The sequence below is a fragment of the Manihot esculenta genome, chromosome 15 (genome assembly GCF_001659605.2).
Source record: "Manihot esculenta cultivar AM560-2 chromosome 15, M.esculenta_v8, whole genome shotgun sequence".
NCBI lineage: Eukaryota > Viridiplantae > Streptophyta > Magnoliopsida > Malpighiales > Euphorbiaceae > Manihot > Manihot esculenta.
The window spans coordinates 12,771,621-12,795,465 of record NC_035175.2 but is presented as its reverse complement, the minus strand read 5'-3'; the positions used below and the strand labels follow the sequence as shown (position 1 = coordinate 12,795,465).

The 23,845-nt window shown below is 30.0% G+C and overlaps 4 protein-coding genes and 1 non-coding gene across 6 annotated transcripts; 2 read left to right on the top strand and 3 right to left on the bottom strand.

Moving 5' to 3' along the window:
* Positions 1–2,611: 2,611 nt before the first annotated feature.
* On the bottom strand, positions 2,612–4,183 carry LOC110601107. Its single transcript, XM_021738121.2, has 3 exons — positions 3,339–4,183; positions 2,819–2,986; positions 2,612–2,704 (listed from the first exon to the last, which is right to left on the bottom strand). The coding sequence occupies exons 1-3, from the start codon at positions 4,050–4,052 to the stop codon at positions 2,672–2,674; spliced, it is 915 nt and encodes a 304-aa protein (XP_021593813.2). The 5' UTR covers positions 4,053–4,183; the 3' UTR covers positions 2,612–2,671.
* A 794-nt stretch (positions 4,184–4,977) lies between these two features.
* Positions 4,978–5,049, bottom strand: TRNAP-AGG. The gene has a single exon. It is a non-coding gene; the product is annotated as a tRNA-Pro (tRNA).
* A 5,391-nt stretch (positions 5,050–10,440) lies between these two features.
* On the top strand, positions 10,441–12,380 carry LOC110601108 (probable pectate lyase 5). Its single transcript, XM_021738122.2, has 4 exons — positions 10,441–10,786; positions 10,860–11,600; positions 11,793–11,931; positions 12,028–12,380. The coding sequence occupies exons 1-4, from the start codon at positions 10,671–10,673 to the stop codon at positions 12,247–12,249; spliced, it is 1,218 nt and encodes a 405-aa protein (XP_021593814.1). The 5' UTR covers positions 10,441–10,670; the 3' UTR covers positions 12,250–12,380.
* A 2,306-nt stretch (positions 12,381–14,686) lies between these two features.
* LOC110602022 (classical arabinogalactan protein 6) lies at positions 14,687–15,121 on the bottom strand. Its single transcript, XM_021739451.1, has one exon. The coding sequence runs from the start codon at positions 15,119–15,121 to the stop codon at positions 14,687–14,689; it is 435 nt and encodes a 144-aa protein (XP_021595143.1).
* A 792-nt stretch (positions 15,122–15,913) lies between these two features.
* On the top strand, positions 15,914–21,972 carry LOC110602753 (mitochondrial inner membrane protease ATP23). Of its 2 annotated transcripts, none has more exons than XM_021740350.2 (5): positions 15,914–16,082; positions 16,286–16,407; positions 16,793–16,930; positions 17,942–18,025; positions 21,690–21,972. In XM_021740350.2, the coding sequence occupies exons 1-5, from the start codon at positions 15,998–16,000 to the stop codon at positions 21,789–21,791; spliced, it is 531 nt and encodes a 176-aa protein (XP_021596042.1). In that variant the 5' UTR covers positions 15,914–15,997; the 3' UTR covers positions 21,792–21,972. The 2 variants fall into 2 exon arrangements, with proteins under 2 accessions (XP_021596042.1, XP_021596041.1); XM_021740349.2 differs by lacking the exon at positions 21,690–21,972 and adding an exon at positions 19,964–20,508 and having other exon boundaries at positions 15,919–16,082.
* The last annotated feature ends 1,873 nt before the right edge of the window (positions 21,973–23,845 follow it).

Genomic DNA, 23,845 nt, shown 5'->3' with positions numbered 1-23,845 from the left:
TTAATGTTTTAAATTGAGAAATTAAATATTTTTATAGAATGATCCATGCATCATAAAATGCCATGATATGTATTAGGTTGTTTTGCATTAGAATCCACGAATATGATGCATTGCATAATATGTTGTTGATGTGGATGGATATTGGATGATCCTTAGCCCTCAATATGAGATGGGATAACATGATATGAGATGATATGGCATGAGATGGAAAGACCAGGTGTGGCCTAGTCGCCCCTGGCATTATGTATATGTAAGGAAAGACCAGGTGTGGCATAGTAGGCTTGCTACGGGTCCTGGCAGCCTTATACCGATCTGGATCCTAGCGCCGGTAGCGGTCCGGTTTTCGGGTCGTTACATATCTCCTTCCAAATAAGTAGGAATCGATTGTACAACTAAGGGTCCCCATTTCTTATATTTTCAAAATCAATATTATTAAAAAATAGAAACAGATATCTTTTTACATCTAATTTCATAATAGATACCCCTCTAAAAGATGTCATAAATCTATCAAAAAGTTCTGCATGTTATGAAAATTGATTGGATTGTATGTGAAAAACATCCCCACCATGCAGAAATTATAAGTAACGATTAGAATATCTCTGAAACTCTTAATAGAGACAACAACGTCTTCTTTTTTATCGATAGTTAATTGACGCAGATCGTCTTTCATGGGGAATGGGAAAAAAGAAGTTAGGTTTAAAGAGAAAGAAAAGACGAAAGAATCGAGTCACGAATAGACCATAGAGAAAAACTTGCGTCAAAAGTATAGTATTTTTTTTTTATTTGTAACCACAATTTATTAATAAATTACATACCCTTATATTTTTTATATTCATAAAATTTCCTACTCAAATTCAAATTAATTTAAAAATATTTTAAAAAATTTACGCTACCTTTAATTATAAAGTTATTTTCCATTTAAAAAAAAAGGTTATTTTAATTTTTTTTCTTTAAATAATTTAAATACAGCGTGAAATACTTTTAAAATTTGGGATCGCATAAATATTTTTTTTATACAAATCAAAGTATGTAAATAAATTGCTTTCAAAAAAGTATGTAAATACATAGATAAAAAAAAAACTATTCAATTTAAATTTTATAATTTAACTTTTTTGTTAAATAAAATTTCAAATTTTATATATAGGATATTATTTTTGTGCAACTCGCATATGTTAAATATTATCCATTAATTTAATTGTAAATTTTGTATTTTGATTTTTGTTTCAATTAAAAAATATTATTAAAAATAATGTTTTATTAAATCAAATTTATTTAAATTTAAAGCAAAATTCAAGTTTTATTTGAAGAAGATTATCAAAAAGGTTAAGCTGCTTTTGAAAGATAGAGAGCTAGTATATGCAGACGCAGAAGTTTATCGGTTAATCATCTTTAAATAAAAATATTTATATTAAAAATTGTATAAATTAATATAATTATTATTAAAATTTTCTTTCTATAAGCTTCAGCTCTTTTATCCTCCCGTAAACATAGGGTAGCATTCAATCGGTTCGATTTAAAATTAATCTGAATCGAATAAATTAAAAATTAAAATTTTAGTATTTATAAAAATCAAATCGAATTGATTTTGATTAGAAATTAAATCAAATCGAACCAATCTGATTCGATTTGATTCAGTTTGATTTGATCGGTTTTGATTTTTAATAAATTTTTTATTTTTTACACTTTATTTTTAGTATTTTAAAATTTAATTAAAATATTTTAATCTTAATATGATTTAATTTCTCTATATTATTGAAAATAACATATTATTATCACTAATCCATTCGTTTTGATTTTTTCAATTTTTTCGATTCAAAATCGAACCGAACTGAAATAACTGAAATTTATGAAATTAAAAACTGAACCGAATCGAATTTTAAAATTAATTTGATTTGATCAATTTTTTCGATTTCAACCGAATACTACTTACTCTACACAAATGTATCATTTTCAAAAAAAAATATTTGAGCAAACCCTAGTAAAATTCATATTTTTAGTTTTAATACTAATTAATTTAACATTAAATGGACTTATTTTGTAAAGAAAATTTTAAATAAATTTTATAAAATCGTGTAAGATTTTATTTTTTTTTAATAAAAAATTTTTAAATTAAAAAGAATGAATTTCTCATTCTAAAATAAAAGAATTATTAAAAAAAATTAATTTACTCAAACTTTTTGAATTTTTTTTTATTTCAAATGGATGGTAAAAAAAATCTATCTTCTCCTCATATGAATATGATTTAAATCGCAATAACAAAATTTCTATTAACAAAAACACAAATTGTAATGTCAGACTACAAGGTTTTCATCAAATTTCAAATTTAGTCTAAAAATCAGAATTTTTAAACTAAAATATTTTTATTTAGCTTTAAAATAAAAAAAACTCAACCTCTTATTTTTTTTTATTTTTTACTAAATTATCGTTTACAATAAATAAATATAGAGTGAAACATTAAAAATTAAGTTAATTGCGAAATTAAGTTAATTGTCATGTCATGTTACGCGCTTATTATAAAAAAAATTTTAAAAGATATATAAATAATATTTACAAACAGAATAGCAAATGCATTTGAATAAATTTAAGAGATTTAAGATTTTACTCTTAAATAATCACAAATAAAATATAATTTATTATAAAATAATAACATTAATTGTGCATAATTTACAATTTACTCCTCCCCATTTCTCTTCACAAATCGACCCTGTTCAACATGAACAAAACCCACATTACAAAAATATTTCTTATCTAGATTTTGTTCATTTTTATATAAATTTTACTATAAATAAAAGTATAAATAAGCATTTTAGAGTAATACCTTTAAACGGGGACGTTTCTCAGCATTAAGTTTTCGAACTTGATACCGAATTCGCTTGGCGAAGAGCCTGCTTTGCCTCTTCTCCTTGTATCTCAACACACTTGCCTCTCTTTGCCCTAATTTCTTCGTGCTCCCTGTTTCTGGCACTGTCCATCCATCCACTGACCACTGCCAAAATTAAGACAATTTTCAATATCAAACGAAAATATATAGTAAAAAAAGCAAAGGAAAAATAAAAAAATTGGTCAAGGGGGCCATAAGCCCAGCTGGAGAAAAAGGTCATGTTGGGTCCCACAAAAAGCTAAAAAGTGCTTCTGTGGCCCCCACTTCTATCTAAATATTGAATAAACCACCGTATAAAAGTATTACACCTCCGCAACTCCAATTTTTCCACCGGAGAGGGCGGCGCGTGTGTTTATCATATATTATATTAAACACAAATACATCACATGTGGTAATTGTAATCATTAAAAATTAATATAATAACTGGAAAATCATTAGAGGAAATTAAAAATATTACTTTGGAATCTTCGTGCAAGTCAGGAACAATTTGTGGGGATTCTCCTTTTATGTATGGTGAGCTCTTATCAGACCAAACGTTCATGATTTCTTGATAATCAAGCTTCAATCCCACCAACCCTTTCTTGCAATCTCCTTGCGCCTGCACCATCTTCTCTAATGTATCAGCAGCAGCATAACAACTACTCACTTCCTCTTGCTCTTTCTTTTCCACCAGTTCACAGTAACTCACCCATCTCTCTTCACTCGCTTCTCTTTCTTTGCACTTCATCGCCGTCTTCACAAGCGAGCTGACAGCACCCTTCTCTTCGCCATCATGCCCTCTATATACATAAGTTAGCGACGGAGATAACGGACCATTCTCCGAGGTGGTCGTGGTGGTGGAGTCAAGAATGCCGTGGAGAGAGGTGGAAGTGTCGGTGGCTGTTTCGAAGAGAAAAGCAACGTGATCGGAGACTTGATCGGAGTCGTGGAAGTCTTTATCGTGTACAAGGTTTTCTGGGTGGAGAGGGAAGAGATTCAGCTGTTGTTTGTGGGGCATTTTGGTGGGTTTTGGTTGGGTTTGTGGTTTCTTGCTGGCAGAGAGCTGAAGTTTCAGAGAAAGATATTTAGGTTTTCTGGTTTTCGTTCTTGTTTTTCTTGCTGATTTCGCCGGAGAAGCTACAACTTTTCTTGCTGATTTTCTTTGCCTGATAGGGCTACTCTTGCTGCACATATTTTTGCTTGATCTTTCTCTCTGGTTTCTTTGTTTGGCTGAGTTTTGTTTAATTTTCCAGTCTGAAGTAGAGAGGAAGGGAAAAGCTGAGTGAAAAGTGCAACCTTTTTGTTGGGCAAGACTTTGATCAAGTGACATCACAATGTAATAAGGTCTAAAAATTTTCCAGGTACCGGTAGGTGATGGCGATGTGTTGGATTATGGACACGTGGAAGGATATGATTGGGTGGAGGTGATTGTTATCTTGGATTTCCTGATGAGGTGGAGGAATTTTGAGAATTTGGGTTTTGTTAGTGGGTAAATGTGTAATTGGCTTATGACCCTATATTGTCATGTGCCCTTTCATTTGCAATTAATACGAATTCACTTATTTATATTTGGATTCGGTTTATTGCAGATTTCAACTATTAATTTTTTTAATTTAAAAATTTATATTTTGAAAGAAATTAAATTTTATATAATTTTTAAAAAATTAATTTAATCCCAATAAGAAAACAATCCAAAACATGATATCAAACCTAATCTAAAAGAATTAGATTTGAGTATTTCCATGCCATAATCCTAAAAGAGAAGAAATTCAAAGCGTAATAATCCCAATAATGCGATCAGTCACCGTTGATCAAAGAGGAGACATCACATCACTCTTATGAGTCTCCATCCCTTGCAAGATAAGGAGGAAGGGAGTAGGGACCAATCACCACTGACTCACACGGGAAAAGTGCAGCTGGGTTGGGTCCCACATGCAAGAGAGCGCGCTTTTGTATTTACTTTTCAGCATACGTGCATCATTGGTCCCACATGAGCTACGCCTTTTTATTTACGTGTGCAAAGATCCAAGGAAGGACTTCTTGGTAATTTCAGTTTTCAGAACGTGTTGTTTCAGGGGTTAAATGCGGAAGAGCAAAAAATAAACATAGTTTTCTTTGGGGCATTCCGAGAATTGAACTCGGGACCTCTCGCACCCTAAGCGAGAATCATACCACTAGACCAAATGCCCTGTTGCTTTAGAATCCAATCATTTTCAATTTTTCCCAGCAGATGAATTTTTTTGATATCGAGCCTAACACCGACACGGCGACGCCCCTCCCATGACCCGACCCCAATCCATTATTGTAAGGGTCCTTTTGATATTATACTTTAAATTATTATTATTAAAAAATATATGATTTTAATTCAAGCATTTCATCACTTTTAGATAAATAATTTCATTTTTATCAATTTTTTAATACTTTAGATAAACTTTGACTAATTTCATAAATTTAAAAATTAAAATTAAAATAAATTTCATAAAATTTTAAGTAATTTTTGGAGGAAAAAATTGTGAAGTAATTTAATTTGTGAAATATTCCTAAAGGCAATATTATAGTAAATTGATGGTTCAAAGAGCAGGTTAGATAATAGATAAATATTATCGGTGATATTAATCTTAAATTTTACGGCAGATTTAAATCGGATCTAATTTTTATTGTTGATATTCAATGGAAATCCACGATAGTTTTTCAAAATGAAAATTTTAAGACGCATGACTTTTAAAAATGTGATGAGTACTAAAGGTCTGTTACAAAGTTGAAAGCGAAAATTTCACCGCTTATAAATTAATTTTATATTTTTAATTATTTTTTAGATATTTTAATAATATTACGGATTAAAATTTTTTTATTATAAATAGTTTTTTTTCTTGACTATTTGATACACTTTTTAATCTTTCAAGAATTTTAATAAGATTTTTTAATTTTTAATCTCTCGTTTTTATTATTTTATTTTAATCAAATATTATTGATTAAAACATGGAGTCTAAATAGTTAGTTGAACTTGTATATATTATTAAATTTAACATATATACTGTTTGCCAACTCTAGAAAGGAGCACTGCACGTTTGAGTTGCAGAGAAGAGGAAGAATGAAAGTATTTTTTTTGTAGAATTTTGATCAACAAAGAGTCGATGTATTGTAGAATTCACTAACTCTGCTCGACAATGAGAATCGTATTAAATTCTGGAAGTTTTAGAAACATAAAATTATTAGATGCAATCGTTATATATATATTTACATGATACAATAAGTTAATAGAATAGAAATCTTTATATAAAAATAGTTATATTTTTTTAATAAAATAAAAATGCTAGTTAATATTGCCATCTTTTATAGTTCACTCATCCAATTAACAGTTTTCTTTACAGATGTTTAAAGAAAGAAAAATTTCCTCTAAAATCTATATATATCGGACGGACGACTCAAAAATTTATTTGGAATATAAAATATATTAATATAAAGAATAGAGATAATAATACACTTAGCATTTTTAAGAGTATTTGTGTAGAAAAAAATGGTTGATGTATCAAAATATTGTTGGGTCTTATGGTTTCCAACAATATTTGTATGGACATTGATAAGGTTTAATCCTTTGTGCACTAACTTTAGGGAAGAAGGAAAATTTTTGGTTTATTTGATGCTTTAATTAAGCCATGGACTAAATATTTGCTCTATCCTCGTGGCTATCGTCATCAACATCATGCAAAACCTCTCCAATTATAGAAAAATATTATAATTTTTTTTAGGGTGTCCGATAATTTTACACAAATAATAAAAATTTGATAGTATCTCATGCTAGAAAGATGGCCAATGCCTTGAGCCGTCATACTTTTTACTTTGAAATCAAGACTTATTAAGGTTTAAAAAAACTGGAATTCTTAAAAAATGAGGGAGGCAATTATTCTATCCTGTGGCAAATCAACTTCTAAAATATCTCCAATAAAATCCCCTATGATTTGAGCATTCTTGGTGTTTAGTCTTTATTTAAAAAATAAAAAATGTTAATAAATTTATCTATAATTGTATTAATGTGATTCTTAAAAAATAGAAAATGATTTTTTTTAATAACAAGTCATTTTCTTTAAATAATAACTTATATATTTTTTTCATATTTCAAATATATAAAAAAAAAATCACGAAATAAACGGGGGATAAGAATAAATTAAATTATCAATAATTGAAGAGTTTTAAGTTGAAGTGAAATCTCTTTAAAGAGTATGATTAGGATGGTTTCTTCTTTTTTAAAACTTGACCTAAATGAAAATGGACATTTTGTCGGATGAGTTTTACTCAATTATTAAAATTTTAAATACAAAAGTTATTTCAATCATTAGATAGTCTCAATTCCATGAAACAAAAATAAAGTTTAAATTATTCTGGAATTGAAATATATAATTGATACCAAATTTATGAAACATCAATTTCTACCCTACATTTTCTTGCTTATTCAAGGATCCATCCAACTTAATCTTAACCTTCAAGTAATTAAGCAATCTCTTGCTTATTCAAGAGATTTAAAATATATTAATTATATTAAAATTTATGGATTAAAATATAATTTATTATTAATTTTTTTATCAGTTAAACTCGGTGTAATTTTATCCAAAAGTCAAATAAGTCATTGATGTTACATAACATCCGCTCAAAATAAGTTATAAACTGTCACCACAGGAGAGAGGCTACGTGGTAAGAATCTGATAAGTGGAAAATACAGTCTCATTCATACTTTAAGAGAAAATTTTTTAAAATCAGATATGGAGAAGTAGATCCAAATACTTTAACATCCGGATTATCGTCAAGACTTGCCCTTTTCGAATAGGTCGAATCTTGGCACAAAATTACCATTTTCAGATACATTCATACTTCACTAAAGATTGTGAGATTACCAATCTAATTAGCCGATGATATCCATTATCGAACAGTCGGTCACATCATTGCTAAAATTTCAGGAAACACTAGATTTAACTCCATTCTCTCACAATATAAAAAGAGAACGATTCCAAAAATAAAAATATGCTATCTTTAATATTACTCAAATTCTAAGTAATCTTTCGCATTCCCTCTGTTATTCTAAACACTAATTTAAGCGTCGAAATAGCTGTCATAGGCACCCTGGTACCCACCACGATCTCAGGTTTTGTCTTAGAAGTTCTAGCTAATTGCAGCTCAATTCAATTTTGGTCACATTATCAATTCAATCGTAGCAATATCAATCATGATCTAATATAATATTATTTTTTAATAATTTAATATTATTATATAATAATAAAATTTTATTTTTGTATTTTTAAAAATTATTTACTTCTATTTTTTAAAATTTTTATATTAATTAAAATATTAAATTTTAATATTTTAAATTATAAAAATAATATTTTATTATTAAAAATAATATTATATTAAATTATTTAGCCATTAAATACAAATATAAAATTTAATTAATAAAAAATATAAATTAAATTTATTTGGCCATAAAGTAAAAGTCCATGTTTTATTGGACTTACTTTCTTTTCATAATTATATTACAAAATTTTAATTAATAATATAAAGTTCTTAACTAATTATAATTTTATTGGAAGGGTTAATAAATCAATAAGTTAATTAATATATTTTTAAAAAATTAATCTTACCGTATATTACAAAAATTATCAGATTATCGATTATTTTATCAACATATTAAAATCATTGATAATGCTAAAGGATTTTAAAATCCATTGCTAAGTTTTTAGCTAAAAAAATTGGATAACATTTATCAACAAATTCCAAATTTGTTAGTATTACTAATGAAATTCAAAATCTTAAAATTTATTAACATATTCAAATTCAATAATAAATTTATTGATAAATTATTAATAGATTTTAATTTATTGGTAAATTTGTAAAGCTGATTTCTTGGGCAATAATTCTCGATTTCTAGAACATCATTATTAAAATATTTAGGATTAAGTGTAATTAAGAAATATTTTAAAAAGAAATGTTTATAAATAAATTTTTCGTTCATACTATTTAATATATTAATATAATTTTAAAAACCCTTTTTCTAATTTAACTATTGATTTTTAAAAATATATAAAATATAGGATGATTTGCAATTAGATACTTAAGATTTAATACTTAAAAAATGTAGTGAAAAAAACTAGATGACAATTTTTTATTCCTTAGTAATAAAGATTTAAAAATGTTTAGATACTGAGTTTATTGTTTATGCGATAATGTAAATTTTTTATATAAAAATATGAAAATAAAGATAAAAGGAGCCGACGTTATAGACTTTTTATACTTTGTTAAGACAAGTGTCTGAACTTGGCAATTAAGAAATGGGAAATCACCTCCCCCTTCAAAATTAATTCATAAACACTATTCATCACGTTTTTTTGGAAAATAATCTTTTTCTCTTTATAGGGTATCAAAAGATGAGATTTTATTGGTAGGATGAAATTTTATTGATAGGACTTAATTAGGACGGTAAACGAATCGAGTCGAATCGAGTTTTGAAGAGTTTAAATTTGATTCGTTAAAATTTTTTTGAGTTCGAGTCGAATTCGAATTTTACTCATTTCGAATTTGAACTTTACATATTTCGAATTCGAACCGAGTATTAAGAAATTCAAGTTTGATTCGTTTAACAAACGAGTTTAGACGAGTCGAGTTTTTATTGAGTTTCGTCTCGAATAGTTTAATAAGTAGTTCAATTTATTTTCATGTATAATAAGTTTTAATTTAAAATTAATAAATTTAAAATTAAAATAATTTTAATTAAATAAGTATATTTATAAATTAGCTCATAAACTTATAAAGATGAGTTTTTAAATCTTAATGATCCAAATATATGCAAATTTAAGGGTGTAACTAAATTGTATATAACTGAATTTTAAAAAATTTAGGTTTAACTTATGAAAGTATATATAGAGTTTGAGTTTATTTCTCTTATAATAATAATTTCAGTTTACTTAACGAAACTGTTTACGACTCTATTCGCGAGTCTGCTCATGAAGTCAGAAACGAGCCGAACTCACGAGTCTTAACGAGCCGAACTCACGAGTCTTAACGAGTCGAATACTACAAAGTTCAAATTTGACTCATTTACCAAATGAGTTTAAAAATTAAGCTCAACCTTAATTTATTTAGAAATCGAGTCAAGTTCGATCGAATTTATCGAACCGAATATCGAGTAGCTCACAAACGATTTGGTTCATTTACACATTGCTTCAAACTTAGCACTCATAAGCTAAGTGTATTCTGCAATGAAAAATTATGTAAAATCAATTAAAGAATGTCATTTAATCATCAAATACTTTCCTTGTACTATATATAAAATCTACTTTTACATGTTATATGGTTAAAGTTTGGTTTTTTGTTTTAATTTTTAGCATCATGAAATATACATGAGATAAACATTTAATCATTAATAAAGACAATGGGTTGTCCCTCCATAATTATTTAATTTAATAAAAGTAAAATAAAATATATAAATGTGAAAAATTAGACTATAAAAAATTATATGAAATTATTGATATTTTAAAAATTATTATAAGGTCCCGAATAAAACCCAATTTGGCGGATTGCATGAGATATGATAACACAATTTAAACACTTGTAGTCTGCAAGATTGGCTCATTAAGAGACAGAAGAGAAGAGAAGAATCCTAGAAATTGCAAGTTGAGCATTGATCAACGCTTTGAGACTACCGAGCTACAAAGACCAGAGCAATAACTCAAGCTTCGACCCAATTCCTTGTATTAATCACGCCATTAGTCCAAGCTTTTCTCTCCTTTGTTGCACATCATCAAGAACAAGAAAAAGAAGAAAAATGTCTGCTGATTCTGTTTCAGTCCTTTTTCTCTTCTTCTTCACTCTTCTAACCCCACATTTAGTCATCTCATCTCCAGTTCCTGATCATGAGCTGGTGGTACAAGAAGTACAAAGGTAAATATGAGTGTACTCTTAGCTAGTTTTTGTTTACTAGCTAGTGCTTAATTTCCTCGTTTTCTTTCTGCAGGAGCATTAATGTGTCGAGGAGGAACCTTGCCTTTCTCTCATGTGGAACCGGCAACCCCATCGACGATTGCTGGCGTTGTGACCCCAATTGGGAGAGGAACCGCAGGAGGTTAGCAGACTGTGCTATTGGGTTCGGGAAGGATGCTATTGGTGGAAAAGATGGAAGAATTTACGTGGTTACTGACTCGAGCGATGATGATGCTGTGAATCCAAAGCCTGGGACTCTTAGGCATGCAGTGATTCAAGATGAACCCTTGTGGATTATTTTCAAGAGAGATATGGTGATTAAGCTGAAGCAAGAATTATTGGTGAGTTCCTTCAAGACCATTGATGGAAGAGGAGCTAGTGTTCATATTTCTGGAGGACCATGCATTAGCATTCAGTATGTGAGCAATATCATCATCCATGGATTACACATACATGATTGTAAGGAAGGAGGGAACGCTCAGATTAGAGTGTCTCCTAGCCACTATGGGTGGCGGGGTAAATCCGACGGTGATGGGATTACCATCTTAGCTAGCAAGCATATTTGGGTTGACCACTGTTCACTCTCTAATTGCTATGATGGTCTCATTGATGCCACCCATGGTTCCACAGCCCTCACTTTCTCCAACAACCACTTCACTCATCATGACAAGGTCATGCTCTTGGGCCATAGCGACTCGTGTACTCAAGACAAGGACATGCGGGTTACAGTTGCATTCAATCATTTTGGAGAAGGGCTAGTTCAGAGAATGCCAAGGTAAGCACAAATCTATAAATCACATCAAAGTTGAAATTTTAGAGAAAAAATTATTAAAAAAAATGGTATTTAATTTTTAAAGAATATTTTGTTGAAAAAAAAAAAATTTTATATGGATTGTCTAATTTGTTATTATATGTTTAATTTAGTAATATTGGAATTAATTAAAAAGAAATTGGTGCATGCATGCAGGTGTAGGCATGGATTTTTTCATGTGGTGAACAACGACTACACCCAGTGGGAAATGTATGCCATTGGAGGGAGTGCTTCTCCGACCATATTCAGCCAAGGGAATAGATTTCTTGCATCAGACGACAACTCCAAGAAAGAGGTAAGAATTAATATTCATACGACAATAAAACCTGAAACACATTTTTTTCTTCAATGGGTCATATGATTCACAAGAAATTTAAACAAAAACGTTTAGGTGACCAAACACGAGAATGCACCGGAGAGCGAGTGGAGCAAGTGGAACTGGATGTCGGAGGGAGACTTAATGGAGAACGGTGCCTTTTTCCGGCAAACCGGAGCAGGAGCTTCCGCAAGATATGCTAGAGCTTCTAGCCTGACAGCAAGACCATCGTCTCTTGTGAATTCAATAACCAGAACAGCTGGTGTACTTAGCTGCCGGAAGGGTTCTCGTTGCTAGCCACAGTGAATTAATCAACCCAAAAAAAAAAAAAATCACTATATTAACTAGGCCTTTGTTCTGTGTTCAGAGAAAAAGCATGACCTTCAGTTTATTACATACCCAGAAGTGACATGTAATTAATTAACTCAGATGATGTTTTAAGGTTTTTCATAAGGATTTAAGAAATGATTGAATAACTTTATTTTTATGAAAAAATAACTAAAAAATTAATTAAAATACTCTTTATGTTCATTTGGAAAAGTGTGAAGAAAGGGATAAATGTATTGAGAAAATATAAACAATCATAAAGTTTTAAAAAATTAGTACTTTCTTTTTTTTTTAAATGGAAATATTTTTTTTAAAATATCACTTTGGTATAAAATAAATAAAATGATGGATTAAATATATAAGAAATTATTCAGTATTGAATGTTGCATATACACTAGATATGGTTCTTATAAATAACATTAGTATATCAGGAAAAAAATTCATAGGCCATTTCAAATTTACATACTTTAAATTTAAACTATTAAATTGTGAACTAGACTACTAAATTATTATATAGATTATTAAATTTAAAAATTTAAAAATTAATTAAAATTATATTAAAATACAAAAATTGGACCAATTAAAAAATTTTAAAAATTTAATTAAAAATATATGCTAACATTGAGCTTTTTTTTATTAATGGGCCTATTTTAAACAATGTTTATAAATATTTATAAAATTCAATTACCCAATTAAAATTCGAAACAGAGTTGAACATAACTTCTTTTCCTCAGTGCTCATTAGAAAAAAAAATATTATTTTAAAAATTATTATTTAATTTATACAGTACAGAAAATTTATTATTTATTCTCATAATTTTAAAAAATATATTAAAATATTTCTAAAATCTTAAAAATTTTACTAATTAATCATTTCATTAATTTTACCTGTTAGTAGTCTAAAATATTTTTAAATGGAGGGATTAATTAATTTATATTTTTATAAAGCTAAAAAATTAATTAATAAATTTTTTTTATAATATAAAAATTAAATAGTACAATATTAATTGAAAAATAATTAATAAATTTTTTAATATTTAAAAAAAATTTAATATATTTTTTAAAATAAAAAATTAACTAATAATTTTTTTTATGAGATAAAGAATAAATAGTAAATATATATTTTTTTATAATCACAAGTTTCACATACAAGTCTCAAAACGAAATTTATGCTCCATTTATTTGCTAAAAATAATTTGTATTTAAGAAAATATTTTTTGTGGATAATATTTTTCAACAGAAGAACTTATTTTTTATTATTTAATTTTAATTTAAAAAATAAAATTTATTAATAAATTTATACATAAAAATTTCAAAATATAGAAAATGGCTTTCTCGTTTGATTTAAAAAAATATTTTTTGATAATTAAATTTTTTAAGTATTTCAAACAATACAAAATATGAAAAAATAATTTTTTAAGGAGATAATTTATTTTTATTATTTAATTTTAATTTAAAAAATAAAATTTATTAATAAATTTATACATAAAAATTTTAATAAAAATATAAAGGTATGAAAAATAACTTTCTCATTTGATTCATTTTCTTGTTTAATTAGATAAATATTTTTTATTAATTAAAATTTTTAAGTGGCTCAAATGTTAAAAAATAAAAAAAATATTTTTTTATAAAATAATAGAAAGCCTTAATAAAAATATTTTCATTCTTATTTATGTAATTCTGAAATAAACAAGCTAATGGTATTAAAAGAGAATATTCGGAGAAAAAGGCAAAACTATTTAACCAATAAATTACGAATTTAATGCATATAGATACAACACACGTACTCTTACTAATATGTAAAAACAACAGTATTTTGAATTTCATTTATTTAAAAAATATTTTTATATTTTTTATAAAAATTATTTTTGATAAAAAATTTTTTTAATAAGATAATTTATATTTTATTATTTAATTTTAATTTAAAAAATAAAATATATTAATAATTTATATATAGAAGTTTTAGTATAAATATAGAGAAAGTATTTTTTTAAATCATTTAATTTTTTTTTGGATTAGAAAAATAATTTTTTGTTAATTAAATTTTTTAAAAATTTAAAAATTTAAAAATTTAAAAATTATTTTTTTAAAAGATATTTTCTATGAAATGAACGGTAATTTAAGTAAAAATTGTTTTTTATTTATTGGCATTTATCTATACATCCAATTAATAAATTAAATATAGAATTTACTATGACTAAATATTGTATAATTGTATAATTGTATAATTGGGAGAAAAAAGAAGCATATAATAAATATTTAAATTATTAAACTTTGAAAATAGGCAGCCTTTACCAGGAAATACCAAACAATGTTATGGCATCTTCTTCTTTCTTTTACTTCTTCCTTCTTCTTGAAACAAAACAATCTCATCATCAAGATTCAACCTACATTCCATCACAATAACCTTAAAATGACAATAAAAACAATCCAGCAGCTGCAGCAACAGCCGAGATCTTCAGAGTGGCAGCGCCACTGTCAGCTGGAGCCTCAGCAGGGCCATCAGCTGCAGCTGGGCCAGTGGCATCGTCAGATGTGGATCCATTGAGGGAAGGTGGAGGAGGAGAGGAGACAGCAGTCTCAGGGGCGGAACCCTCGTCAGAAGAGGAAGGAGAAGGGCCAGAAGAACTAGCGGGACCATCAGCAGAGGACTTGGGTGCCTCAGAAGAAGAGGGGGATTGAGCGGGGGAAGTAGCAGATTCTGCAGGAGCCTTAGAAGGAGCAGGTGAGGTAGAGTTCTTTCCAGAAGGAGAAGATGATAGGGAGGCAGAATGTGAACTTTTTGCAAAAGCCCCAGCAATGGCGACAAAGAGAAGAGCAAGAACAAGAGCTTGACGTGCCATTATGGTTATTAAAGATTTCCTGGTTTTAGCTTAGATATTTTCTTTTTTAAGTTTAATAATGGATTCTATGCAGAGGGCAGTGTCTCTATATAATATATAGAGAACACTGCAGAGCTGTAGAATGAAGGAGAGAGTGATGATGGAAAGAAGTTATATAGGATGAGGAATGAGGGAAGTAAGGGAAATGTTATTAGGACTTTGCTTGACCGAGTTTATTGGGTTTTTTTACTAAAATATTTGTGGTTAATTTTATTTCTTGTTTTTTACTTATTTTTTTCTACGAATCAAAATTACGAACAAAAAGGTTTAGATAATAATTTACTATAAATGGTATAATAAACTAAAACTAAAATTAGTAAAATTTGTACGTATTTATCCTATATTTTTTTTACTAAAATATTTGTGGTTAATTTTAGGATCTCTCTTCTTTTGAAAGTGATTTTCTCTAAGCTGTTTTTACTTGGGTTATTTTTAAAAAATTTAAAAAAAATTAGCAATTAAACAATTAAAATTTTAATATTTTCTTCAAACTTAAGTTTTTAAATTGAATTATCTTAATGAAAGGAGATGTCATTTTACTTAAAAAAAATAATTTTCTATTAAATAAAATAACATTTTCATTGATAATTTTTTACGGCACAAATGTTAAAAGAATGTGAAAAATAGATTAGTTATAAAAATATTTTTTTAAAATAAATAGAATTAAGTATAAAATTACTAATGAGATTTAAATTAAAATTGAATAAAGAAAACAAAAAAATGCACGAAAACCATAATTAAAAAAAAAATACCGGCGATATCTGTCAGACTGTTACTGACTTTTTGTTTGGGCGAGTAATATGATGGGTGGATAACCAAGACGATCCATAGAACAAAATGGCGAAGGAATCCTCCCGCATTCCCGGCGTCGGCGGCCGTACGAAAGAAGAATGCCAGGATATGATTCAACGAAGTCTCAGAAGTAAATTCTTTCATCTCTCTTTTATTTATCCATTTTAATTTTCACAAGTCTGACTAGGGTTTAGGGTTTTAGAAGGCGGGGTAAGCTAATTGATTCATTCAAATATATAGAAAAATGGAATATAGGTTCGAATTGTGTGTAATACCAAGATTAAGCTGCTTACAGAGCCTATTTGTCGTTGCTTTAATTTTTAATTTTTTCAGCTCCAATGGTGAAATTTCTGAAGGAGCATTTAGAGAAAGCAGGGTGTGGAGTTGGGGACAATTTCATCAAGGCTGTTAATTGTGATAAGGAGATTAGTGGTGGTTATGTTCGTGGTGAAGGGGTAACTTCCGTGGACTGTATTTCATTTGTGTAATTGAAGCTTTTTTCCTCCATGTTTGACGTTTCCAGAATGTGATCTAAGTTCACATTTTACTTTCATTGGGACTTAGATTCGATAATGGTTATGTATCTGCTGCTGAATTTATATTGTCTTTTACACTCCCTGATTGAAAAAAAAAAAATACTTATTTTCTAATTATTTGATCTTTCTATGAAGAATGTAGTTTCCACTTTCCAGTAATTATGAATTCAGTGGCATCTTTTCTGATCAATTTTATCAACTTCTTTGCCTCTTCAGTTTACTTTTTCCCCAGTTTTCTTTCTGTAACTTTTTGTTGATAATTAATCTGCTATTCTTATGTTCTTCTCTGGTTATGCTTTGTAAGATAATGGTGTGCAGTAATCACATGAACATTCAAGATGAGGTCAACCAAGTGGTTATACATGAACTGATTCATGCGTATGATGACTGCCGTGCTGCAAATTTGGACTGGGCTAATTGTGCTCATCATGCCTGTAGTGAGGTGCACATCATGGCTAACACTACCAACTACTGAGTCTTTTTTGCATCTTTTGTTTGACGGTGTTGTTTTGTCATTCTCTTACACTAGCCATATGGTAACGCACATGAACCTTAGTGGCATTATTGACTCTGTGAACATATTTTGCTTGTTTATGGTCATATATATTTATTCAAAATAATAATTATGTGATAAAATGATGACAATGATGCAGACTGTTCTATCATAAAATATTGCAGGATAAAATAAATTGCTCCATAAAAGTACAATTATCCTTTTAAGTAAAGAAGTCTAAGTGAATCAAGATTAATAAAAATATGCACTACACTTTTTAGTACATATGGCAGGACTAACTTGCACTGGTATTGGTGGTTAAAGCGTTTGAAGCATCTTCCTAAAAGTCTCCACTCCTTCCTTTTCTGTGTGAAATCTTACAGTATCTATATCATATTGGTGGAGGTCGGAGTATTAGGTCAATTATTAATATGTTTTGGAGTAATTTGTAACGGAAGATTTACTATTTAGTTCTTGAGTATTGCCATTGTTAACAAGTCATGAGAAACCTTGCCATTAAAATTATAGCAAAACACCAAATTACCCCCTTCAAGAGAGAGAAACTATTTCGTTGACCGAAAGGAAAGATAAGAACGTTTTAATAGATTTAAGAAAAAATAATGACATTTTAATAGATTTAAGAAAAGATAATGACGTTTTAATAGATTTCTGAAAATTTAGGAACTGAGTTGCTAATAATAGTAATATCTAGGGACTAAAGAGGATGAAATGATTATTTTCTTAACGGAGAGAAAAAATAAAAAAAGTTTTAATAGATTTCTGAAAATGCAGAAACTTACTTGTTAATAATGATAATACTTAAGGATTAAATAGTAAATTTCTCATTTGTAATTTACATGATGCCTAATAGCATAGTAATAATTATACAGTCTTAGGTAATATATCATATTATAGATTTAATACTTAGTTCCTTTTCCTTTTATCATTTATGTGATACAGATTCGTGCTGCCCATCTAAGTGGAGATTGCCACTATAAAAGAGAGCTGCTGCGTGGTTACATGAAAATAAGAGGTCACGAACAAGTGAGTTTAAGATTCTTAAAAAGATATTTACATATGAACTCTATTTGTTGTTTATTATTTTACTTGCTATGTAACTTTGTAATATCCTTCAGATGTGAAAAAAATTTGAACCTTCTATATTCTGTGAAAAATTGAATAATTCCATATCTAAGGACCACTCTAGAAAGGGAACGTGACCCCTGGCCTTCATAACAACTGTACACTTAACTTGGATGTTCGTTTTTTCTCACAAGCTTGAGGTTGAGAAGAGCCTATTTGTGTGCGGATTGGCGGCAGCATGGTTTTAAATCGCAGTCCCGGCCATGTTTGCAGTCATGTATAGTGGAAACAGACCTACAACAGCCGTAACGTAATGGTAACAGCCTAGTACTTTACAAATTTTTCAAAACAAATTGCAAAGTTCATAAAAATGAATTAATATTAATAAATATAAGTCAGAATAATATATACAATTATATAAATAGACATAAATATATCAAATATAGACTATACAACTTAAATTAAATATCATTATAATAAATTAATGAAATGAAATTAAGTGCTACATAGCAAATCAATTACATAAACATAATTTTTATTAATCAAAATTTATTTAACTTTTTAACCCTAAACCTATATCTTAATTTTCATTTATAATAACTAACACGGATATTAAATTTATAACTTGTCCCAAATAGTGAACTACAATTATAAATAAATAACATAGATATTAAATAAAAAAAGCAAATTATAAAATAAAAGCAAAAAGTAGAAAAATAAACTCATCTTTTAAAACAAAGAAACTAAGAAATAGAGTGGTTTATGATGGATCTAAGTTTATATTATAAAATTATAGAAAAAATGAGTTGTTTAAGAGAAAAGAAAAAAAAAGTTTGAAAGAAAGGAGCTTTGAAACTGTTGTAACTCATTGGAAGCTCAAAATATATTTTGTTTGGTTTGTCTAATTTAAGGATTGAATTATTGGCAACGGCTATTACCATTACATAATGTTCGGTTACCGTTATGTAATGATTATAACGGTCGTTATGCATACAAATCAGGGAAGACCTTTAAATAATGGGGTAAGGGGTAACGACCTCCCCATTTCCTGTTACACAACGGCCATATTATTTAAAACCATGGGTGGCAGTGCATTTTCAGTTTGGCAGCGCTCAACGCATAAATCTTTTCTTGTTTTAATTGGAACATGAAATTTGGAACTATTATAGAATATGGGAGAACAAACTTTCTGTTTTCTTTATCAATTTCCTGGTTCGTTTGGCAATTGCCACCTGGAAGAAATTGCTGAAAATGACATGTTTCAGATTTGAGTGTTAAATTTCATTTACTCTTCTTGATCTTGGCTTTAGTCCAGTTCTGGGTGCGTGACTGGAGGTGGGAATAACAAAGTTTCCAATAAAAAGAATCTATACATGAGGCTAGGATTTTAAAGGAAGAGAGGGGAAGGATGTGTTAGAACCGAGTCTGATGTCGTATCAACTTTGAACTAATAGGTTCTGTTTTACATGACAATGCTAGAGTGTCTGATGGCCCAAAGTGTAATGATGACTTTTGTCTTATAGAGGGGTTCAAAGAATTTTAGATAGAGGAAAATTAATGCATTGATTGTTGTCCCTCCAAAATAGGACCTTGTTATGATCTACTTTAATTAAGAGCTGAGGTTAAACATAAAGAACTACAATCAGCAGAAGCCTTCTTTTTTCTCGGTGTACACACATACTATTTTGCATATCTAATAGCAAAGCATACTTTATCGATTGAATCTTTTGCACTTAAATCTATGGAAAGGAAATACGCACCTTGCAAAACAAGGAAATGTATCATGTGCCTCCCCCACCTACCCCTCTTTTTTTCTGTAGTTCTTGCTTTTCTTCTCCTCGTTTAATTTGTTCTTCAAATTTTTACAATACTTCTCAAGTTTTCAATGTTAAATTGAAGGAATGTGTAAGAAGAAGAGTCATGAAATCAGTGATTCTCAACCCGTACTGCTCAGAAGCAGCTGCAAAGGATGCCATGGAAGCTGTCTGGGATGTCTGTTACAATGATACAACGCCATTTGATAGAGCTCCCTGAATCATGTTGAACTCCACATTTTTTGTTTGAAATGATACCAAAGAAGATCCTGGCTTTTAAAGGCTTAGGAACAAGCCCTACATTCAAAACAGATAATTTAATTTTTTTCAGAAGTTCTAATTTTTCCTTTTCACATGCAACTGGACCAAAGGGATCTTTTTATTTATGAACATTACACTGGTGTCCACATCAATGATTGGTAGTCCTCTGAGGTCACATTTTCATTTTTAGTTTTTGTTTTTTAAGAAACTTGTTAGTTTCACTTGTCTCAGAAGGGAATATAGTCAAGTAGATCAGTTCTCTTGGATGAGACGTGTATTCCTTTTTATTTATTATTCTTCTTTTACTTTTATCTTTTTTCTAGTGATTTGATTAATAAGATGCTACTGTGATTTGAGAAGTTGGTACAATGTGCAGACCAGATATTCTTGAGAAATGAGTAAACAATCAAAATAGAGCTATCCATTTTCTTCTTCAACGATATGCGTTGCTCTCACAAATTGTAATACATTTTCTGTTTGAGGCTTTCCACGGTAGTATGTTTAATCGTGTAGTAAGCTACTTGTGGTATATATTTGTGAACTTCTGGTTAGGAGCAGATCGCAGAAAAGGTGAAATTGAATTTGAAGTACATTTCGGGAAGAATAATATTTGCTCCATCCCCTTTCTTCTTCAAATTCTATTTTCGATTTATTTTTATGTATTTTCCATGTGATGTAGCTCTGCCGCTGTCGACCAATAATGGGGCTTTTGTCACGCAATTCCAATTACGAAGGCTTCTGAGTTTATTGAGACCTTTCCCGCTTCAGTAGCTTTCGAAACCTTTTCTCATTTAGTCTGCTAGCTTCCGTGAGTTGGTTAGTTGATGTCAATTAAGAGTATGAATGTGCAAGAGCAAGATTATATAATAGAAGTTGATAGCTTAACTAACTTGAGAACTATATTCTCAGAGACGACCATGTGTTTGAATAAAATATCTTTTGTAAAGTAGCCATTCTTGATCATAAATCTCATGGTTGAATCTGGTTTCCAGTTTTCAACAATGTAAATGGAATTGGCAAAAAATACATTTCAACTTTCAAGATGATGGACCACATGATGCCCAGCAGCATCGCTTTAATCTTTTTGAAAATTCTAACACTAAAGAAACTTAGAAAGAACAAAAAGAAACCCCAGCATGTTATGCACGCAATCCTATTATATTCTTGTCTAAAACTTTCTGCAGTAGCTTGGTTCACCTATGATACATATTTTCACTTTTTAAGAAAATTCTCAGCATTAGTGGGTCCTCAATTTCTTTATCCACTTGATATATTGTAATGTAGAAAGGCAAGCAAGTATATATGTTGCAGAAGTAATGCATAGGCAAGTATATATTGGGGAGGAAAGGGTGTGGAGAAAAACTGATATGGAAGTAGCTGTGCCTGTGCTACTAAAGATGGTATTTTGCCTCTTCTTGCTTAAAGCATTGGCTGCTAGACCACATTCCTCAGGTAGAAGAAGAATGCTTGGTGTTTTCTTTTGTGTTAAAAGAATTAGTGATGATGTATTTTAGTGTGTACAAGCTCAGAACTCATTCTTTTGTTTGCAGGCCAATACCAGCAAATGGGTAGAAGAGGAGAGACAGGGCTGGAGCTGGCACCTCGGTGGTGGTCGGAGGATTATTCTTTACCGCGAAGGCGAAGACACGTGAACAATAACTTGGAGCATTGAGAGTTTATTCCTCTTCTGTCTGTCTTCCTTCTGTAAGCATAACGTTTGTTGCTGGTTACTTTGTCATTTCTTTATTTATTTTAAGATTGGAAATCTGAGAGAGACGTCAAAATGCCCGAGTCTTAGCCGGAGCTTAATGGTGTAGTGAATGACAGTAACAATTTTCTGCAGTCTAGGTTGGTCCAAATTCAAGTGGGCAAAGTTTATCTTATTTTTGTTATCATTTTTTTTTTCCATATAGCATTAACTGAATTCAAACTTGATAAGTTACACCATAGAGTTGTTACAACCAAATCTCATTGGTAAGGTGAACAATAGATATTTTGATCCTCAAAGATAAAGTTGACTAAAAATTTATGGCAGAAGGGTATGGTCAAGTGGTGGTCTTGTCAGGATAATCTTTCCTTTTCAAACATAAATTTTGGTTATCATCTGCAGAATAGCTTAAAGCAAAATGAGATAAGGGGAGACTAAAGACTACCACATTACATTGTCATTATGAAGAATTAACAGTGCTAATCATAAAAAAAACTTCTTTCTCTTATAAATTTTTGTAATTGTAATTCATACTAATTATATCAATTAAATCTTAAATTTTACATTTTTATCTCAAATGCATTTTACCGTTACTTCTACCATTAGAGACTAATGTAATAATTATTATATTATTGCCGCATAATACTATTAGGTTAGCAAAGTTTAAGGTATAATTGATAAATCTTAAAAATTTAAGATGGAATGATAAATTATTTTAAAGTTTATGATTTTTTTAACTATTTTACTTAAAATTAAAATTTATAATATTAACAAATAAATTAATATTTTTACTTCCTCGGACTCTTTGTGGTGAACTGCAACGCATGATGACTAGATATTGGTGGAGTAAGGGGGCAGATCAAAATCGGGGTATTCATTGGCTGGGTTGGCACAGAATGGCAAAGCACAAATCTGATGGCGGGCTAGGTTTCAAAATTCTTCATAAGTTTAACTTGGCCATGCTTGGGAAGCAGGGCTGGCACATTATCAACAGGCCTCAGTCCTTAGTGGCTCGTGTCCTTAAGGCTCGCTATTTTTCGACACAATCTTTCTTTGAAGCTCCTTTGGGAAGTAACCCTAGTTTTTTGTGGCACAGCATATGGGAAACTCGGGGTCTGATTCGAGCTGGGGCTTATTGGAGGATTGGGAATGGTCAGTCAGTTTCAGTCTGGGGGCAACCCTGGTTGAGAGAGCTGCCTGAGTCCCTGGTTTCCACAACCCCTCCTTTGAACTATGCTAGAGTTGTTGTTTCAGATCTCATAATTAACCACAGATGGAACGAGAGTTTAATTGCACAGATGTTCAACGAAAGAGATAGAAGTTGTATTTTGAACATCCCTCTTAGTCTTTCATCGTGTTCTGATACATGGTGCTGGAAATTCGAGTCCAAAGGTCACTATTCGGTTAAGAGTGCATATAGGTTCCTGGTTGATGGCTTTCAACATAGGGAAGGGAGCGAGATATGGAAAAGGTTCTGGAAAGCTAAAGTTCCCCCAAAAGTGCTCAATTTCTGCTGGCGGGCTCTAGTTAATGTTATCCCTTGCCTCTCGTCACTTCAGTCCAAGAGAGTCCCAGTTGATCCTTCATGCCCGTTGTGTCATGTAGCCCCTGAGAATGTCTTGCATATTCTGATTCAGTGCCCTTTTGCCTGCAGCTGCTGGTTAAGCTCGCCGTTGGGTTGGCCTGCGCCTTCTGCATCTTCTTTAAATGAGTGGTTTTCTTTAGCCTTCTCTTCTGCTTCTGTGGAAAATGCCTCCCTTATGCTAATGATCTTATGGGCTTTGTGGCAAAATAGGAACAATGTTGTATGGAAGGGCCAGGGTCAGACTGCGAGTGGTGTGTTCTTCATGGCTCTGAATTTTTTGCAGCAACGGAAAGCAGCCCGGGTCGTGTCCTCAGTAAGTACCATTGTCGACCCGGCTTGCCCGATCTGGTCTCCTCCGCCGCACGGTTGGATCAAGGCGAACATTGACGCCTCTTTAAGCTTGCAACGAAGTT

Excerpts from the sequence above, each read along its gene's own strand:
- LOC110602022 (XM_021739451.1), bottom strand. The coding sequence starts at position 15,121 with ATGGCACGTCAAGCTCTTGTTCTTGCTCTTCTCTTTGTCGCCATTGCT.
- LOC110602753 (XM_021740349.2), top strand. The coding sequence starts at position 15,998 with ATGGCGAAGGAATCCTCCCGCATTCCCGGCGTCGGCGGCCGTACGAAA. Across the intron at positions 16,931-17,941 it reads CTCATCATGCCTGTAGTGAG|ATTCGTGCTGCCCATCTAAG; the intron begins GTGCACATCATG and ends TATGTGATACAG. Across the intron at positions 18,026-19,963 it reads AAATAAGAGGTCACGAACAA|GAATGTGTAAGAAGAAGAGT; the intron begins GTGAGTTTAAGA and ends GTTAAATTGAAG.
- LOC110601108 (XM_021738122.2), top strand. The coding sequence starts at position 10,671 with ATGTCTGCTGATTCTGTTTCAGTCCTTTTTCTCTTCTTCTTCACTCTT. Across the intron at positions 10,787-10,859 it reads GTGGTACAAGAAGTACAAAG|GAGCATTAATGTGTCGAGGA; the intron begins GTAAATATGAGT and ends TTCTTTCTGCAG. Across the intron at positions 11,932-12,027 it reads ACGACAACTCCAAGAAAGAG|GTGACCAAACACGAGAATGC; the intron begins GTAAGAATTAAT and ends AAAAACGTTTAG.
- LOC110601107 (XM_021738121.2), bottom strand. The coding sequence starts at position 4,052 with ATGTGCAGCAAGAGTAGCCCTATCAGGCAAAGAAAATCAGCAAGAAAA. Across the intron at positions 2,987-3,338 it reads ACTTGCACGAAGATTCCAAA|TGGTCAGTGGATGGATGGAC; the intron begins GTAATATTTTTA and ends TAATTTTGGCAG. Across the intron at positions 2,705-2,818 it reads AGAAACGTCCCCGTTTAAAG|GGTCGATTTGTGAAGAGAAA; the intron begins GTATTACTCTAA and ends CATGTTGAACAG.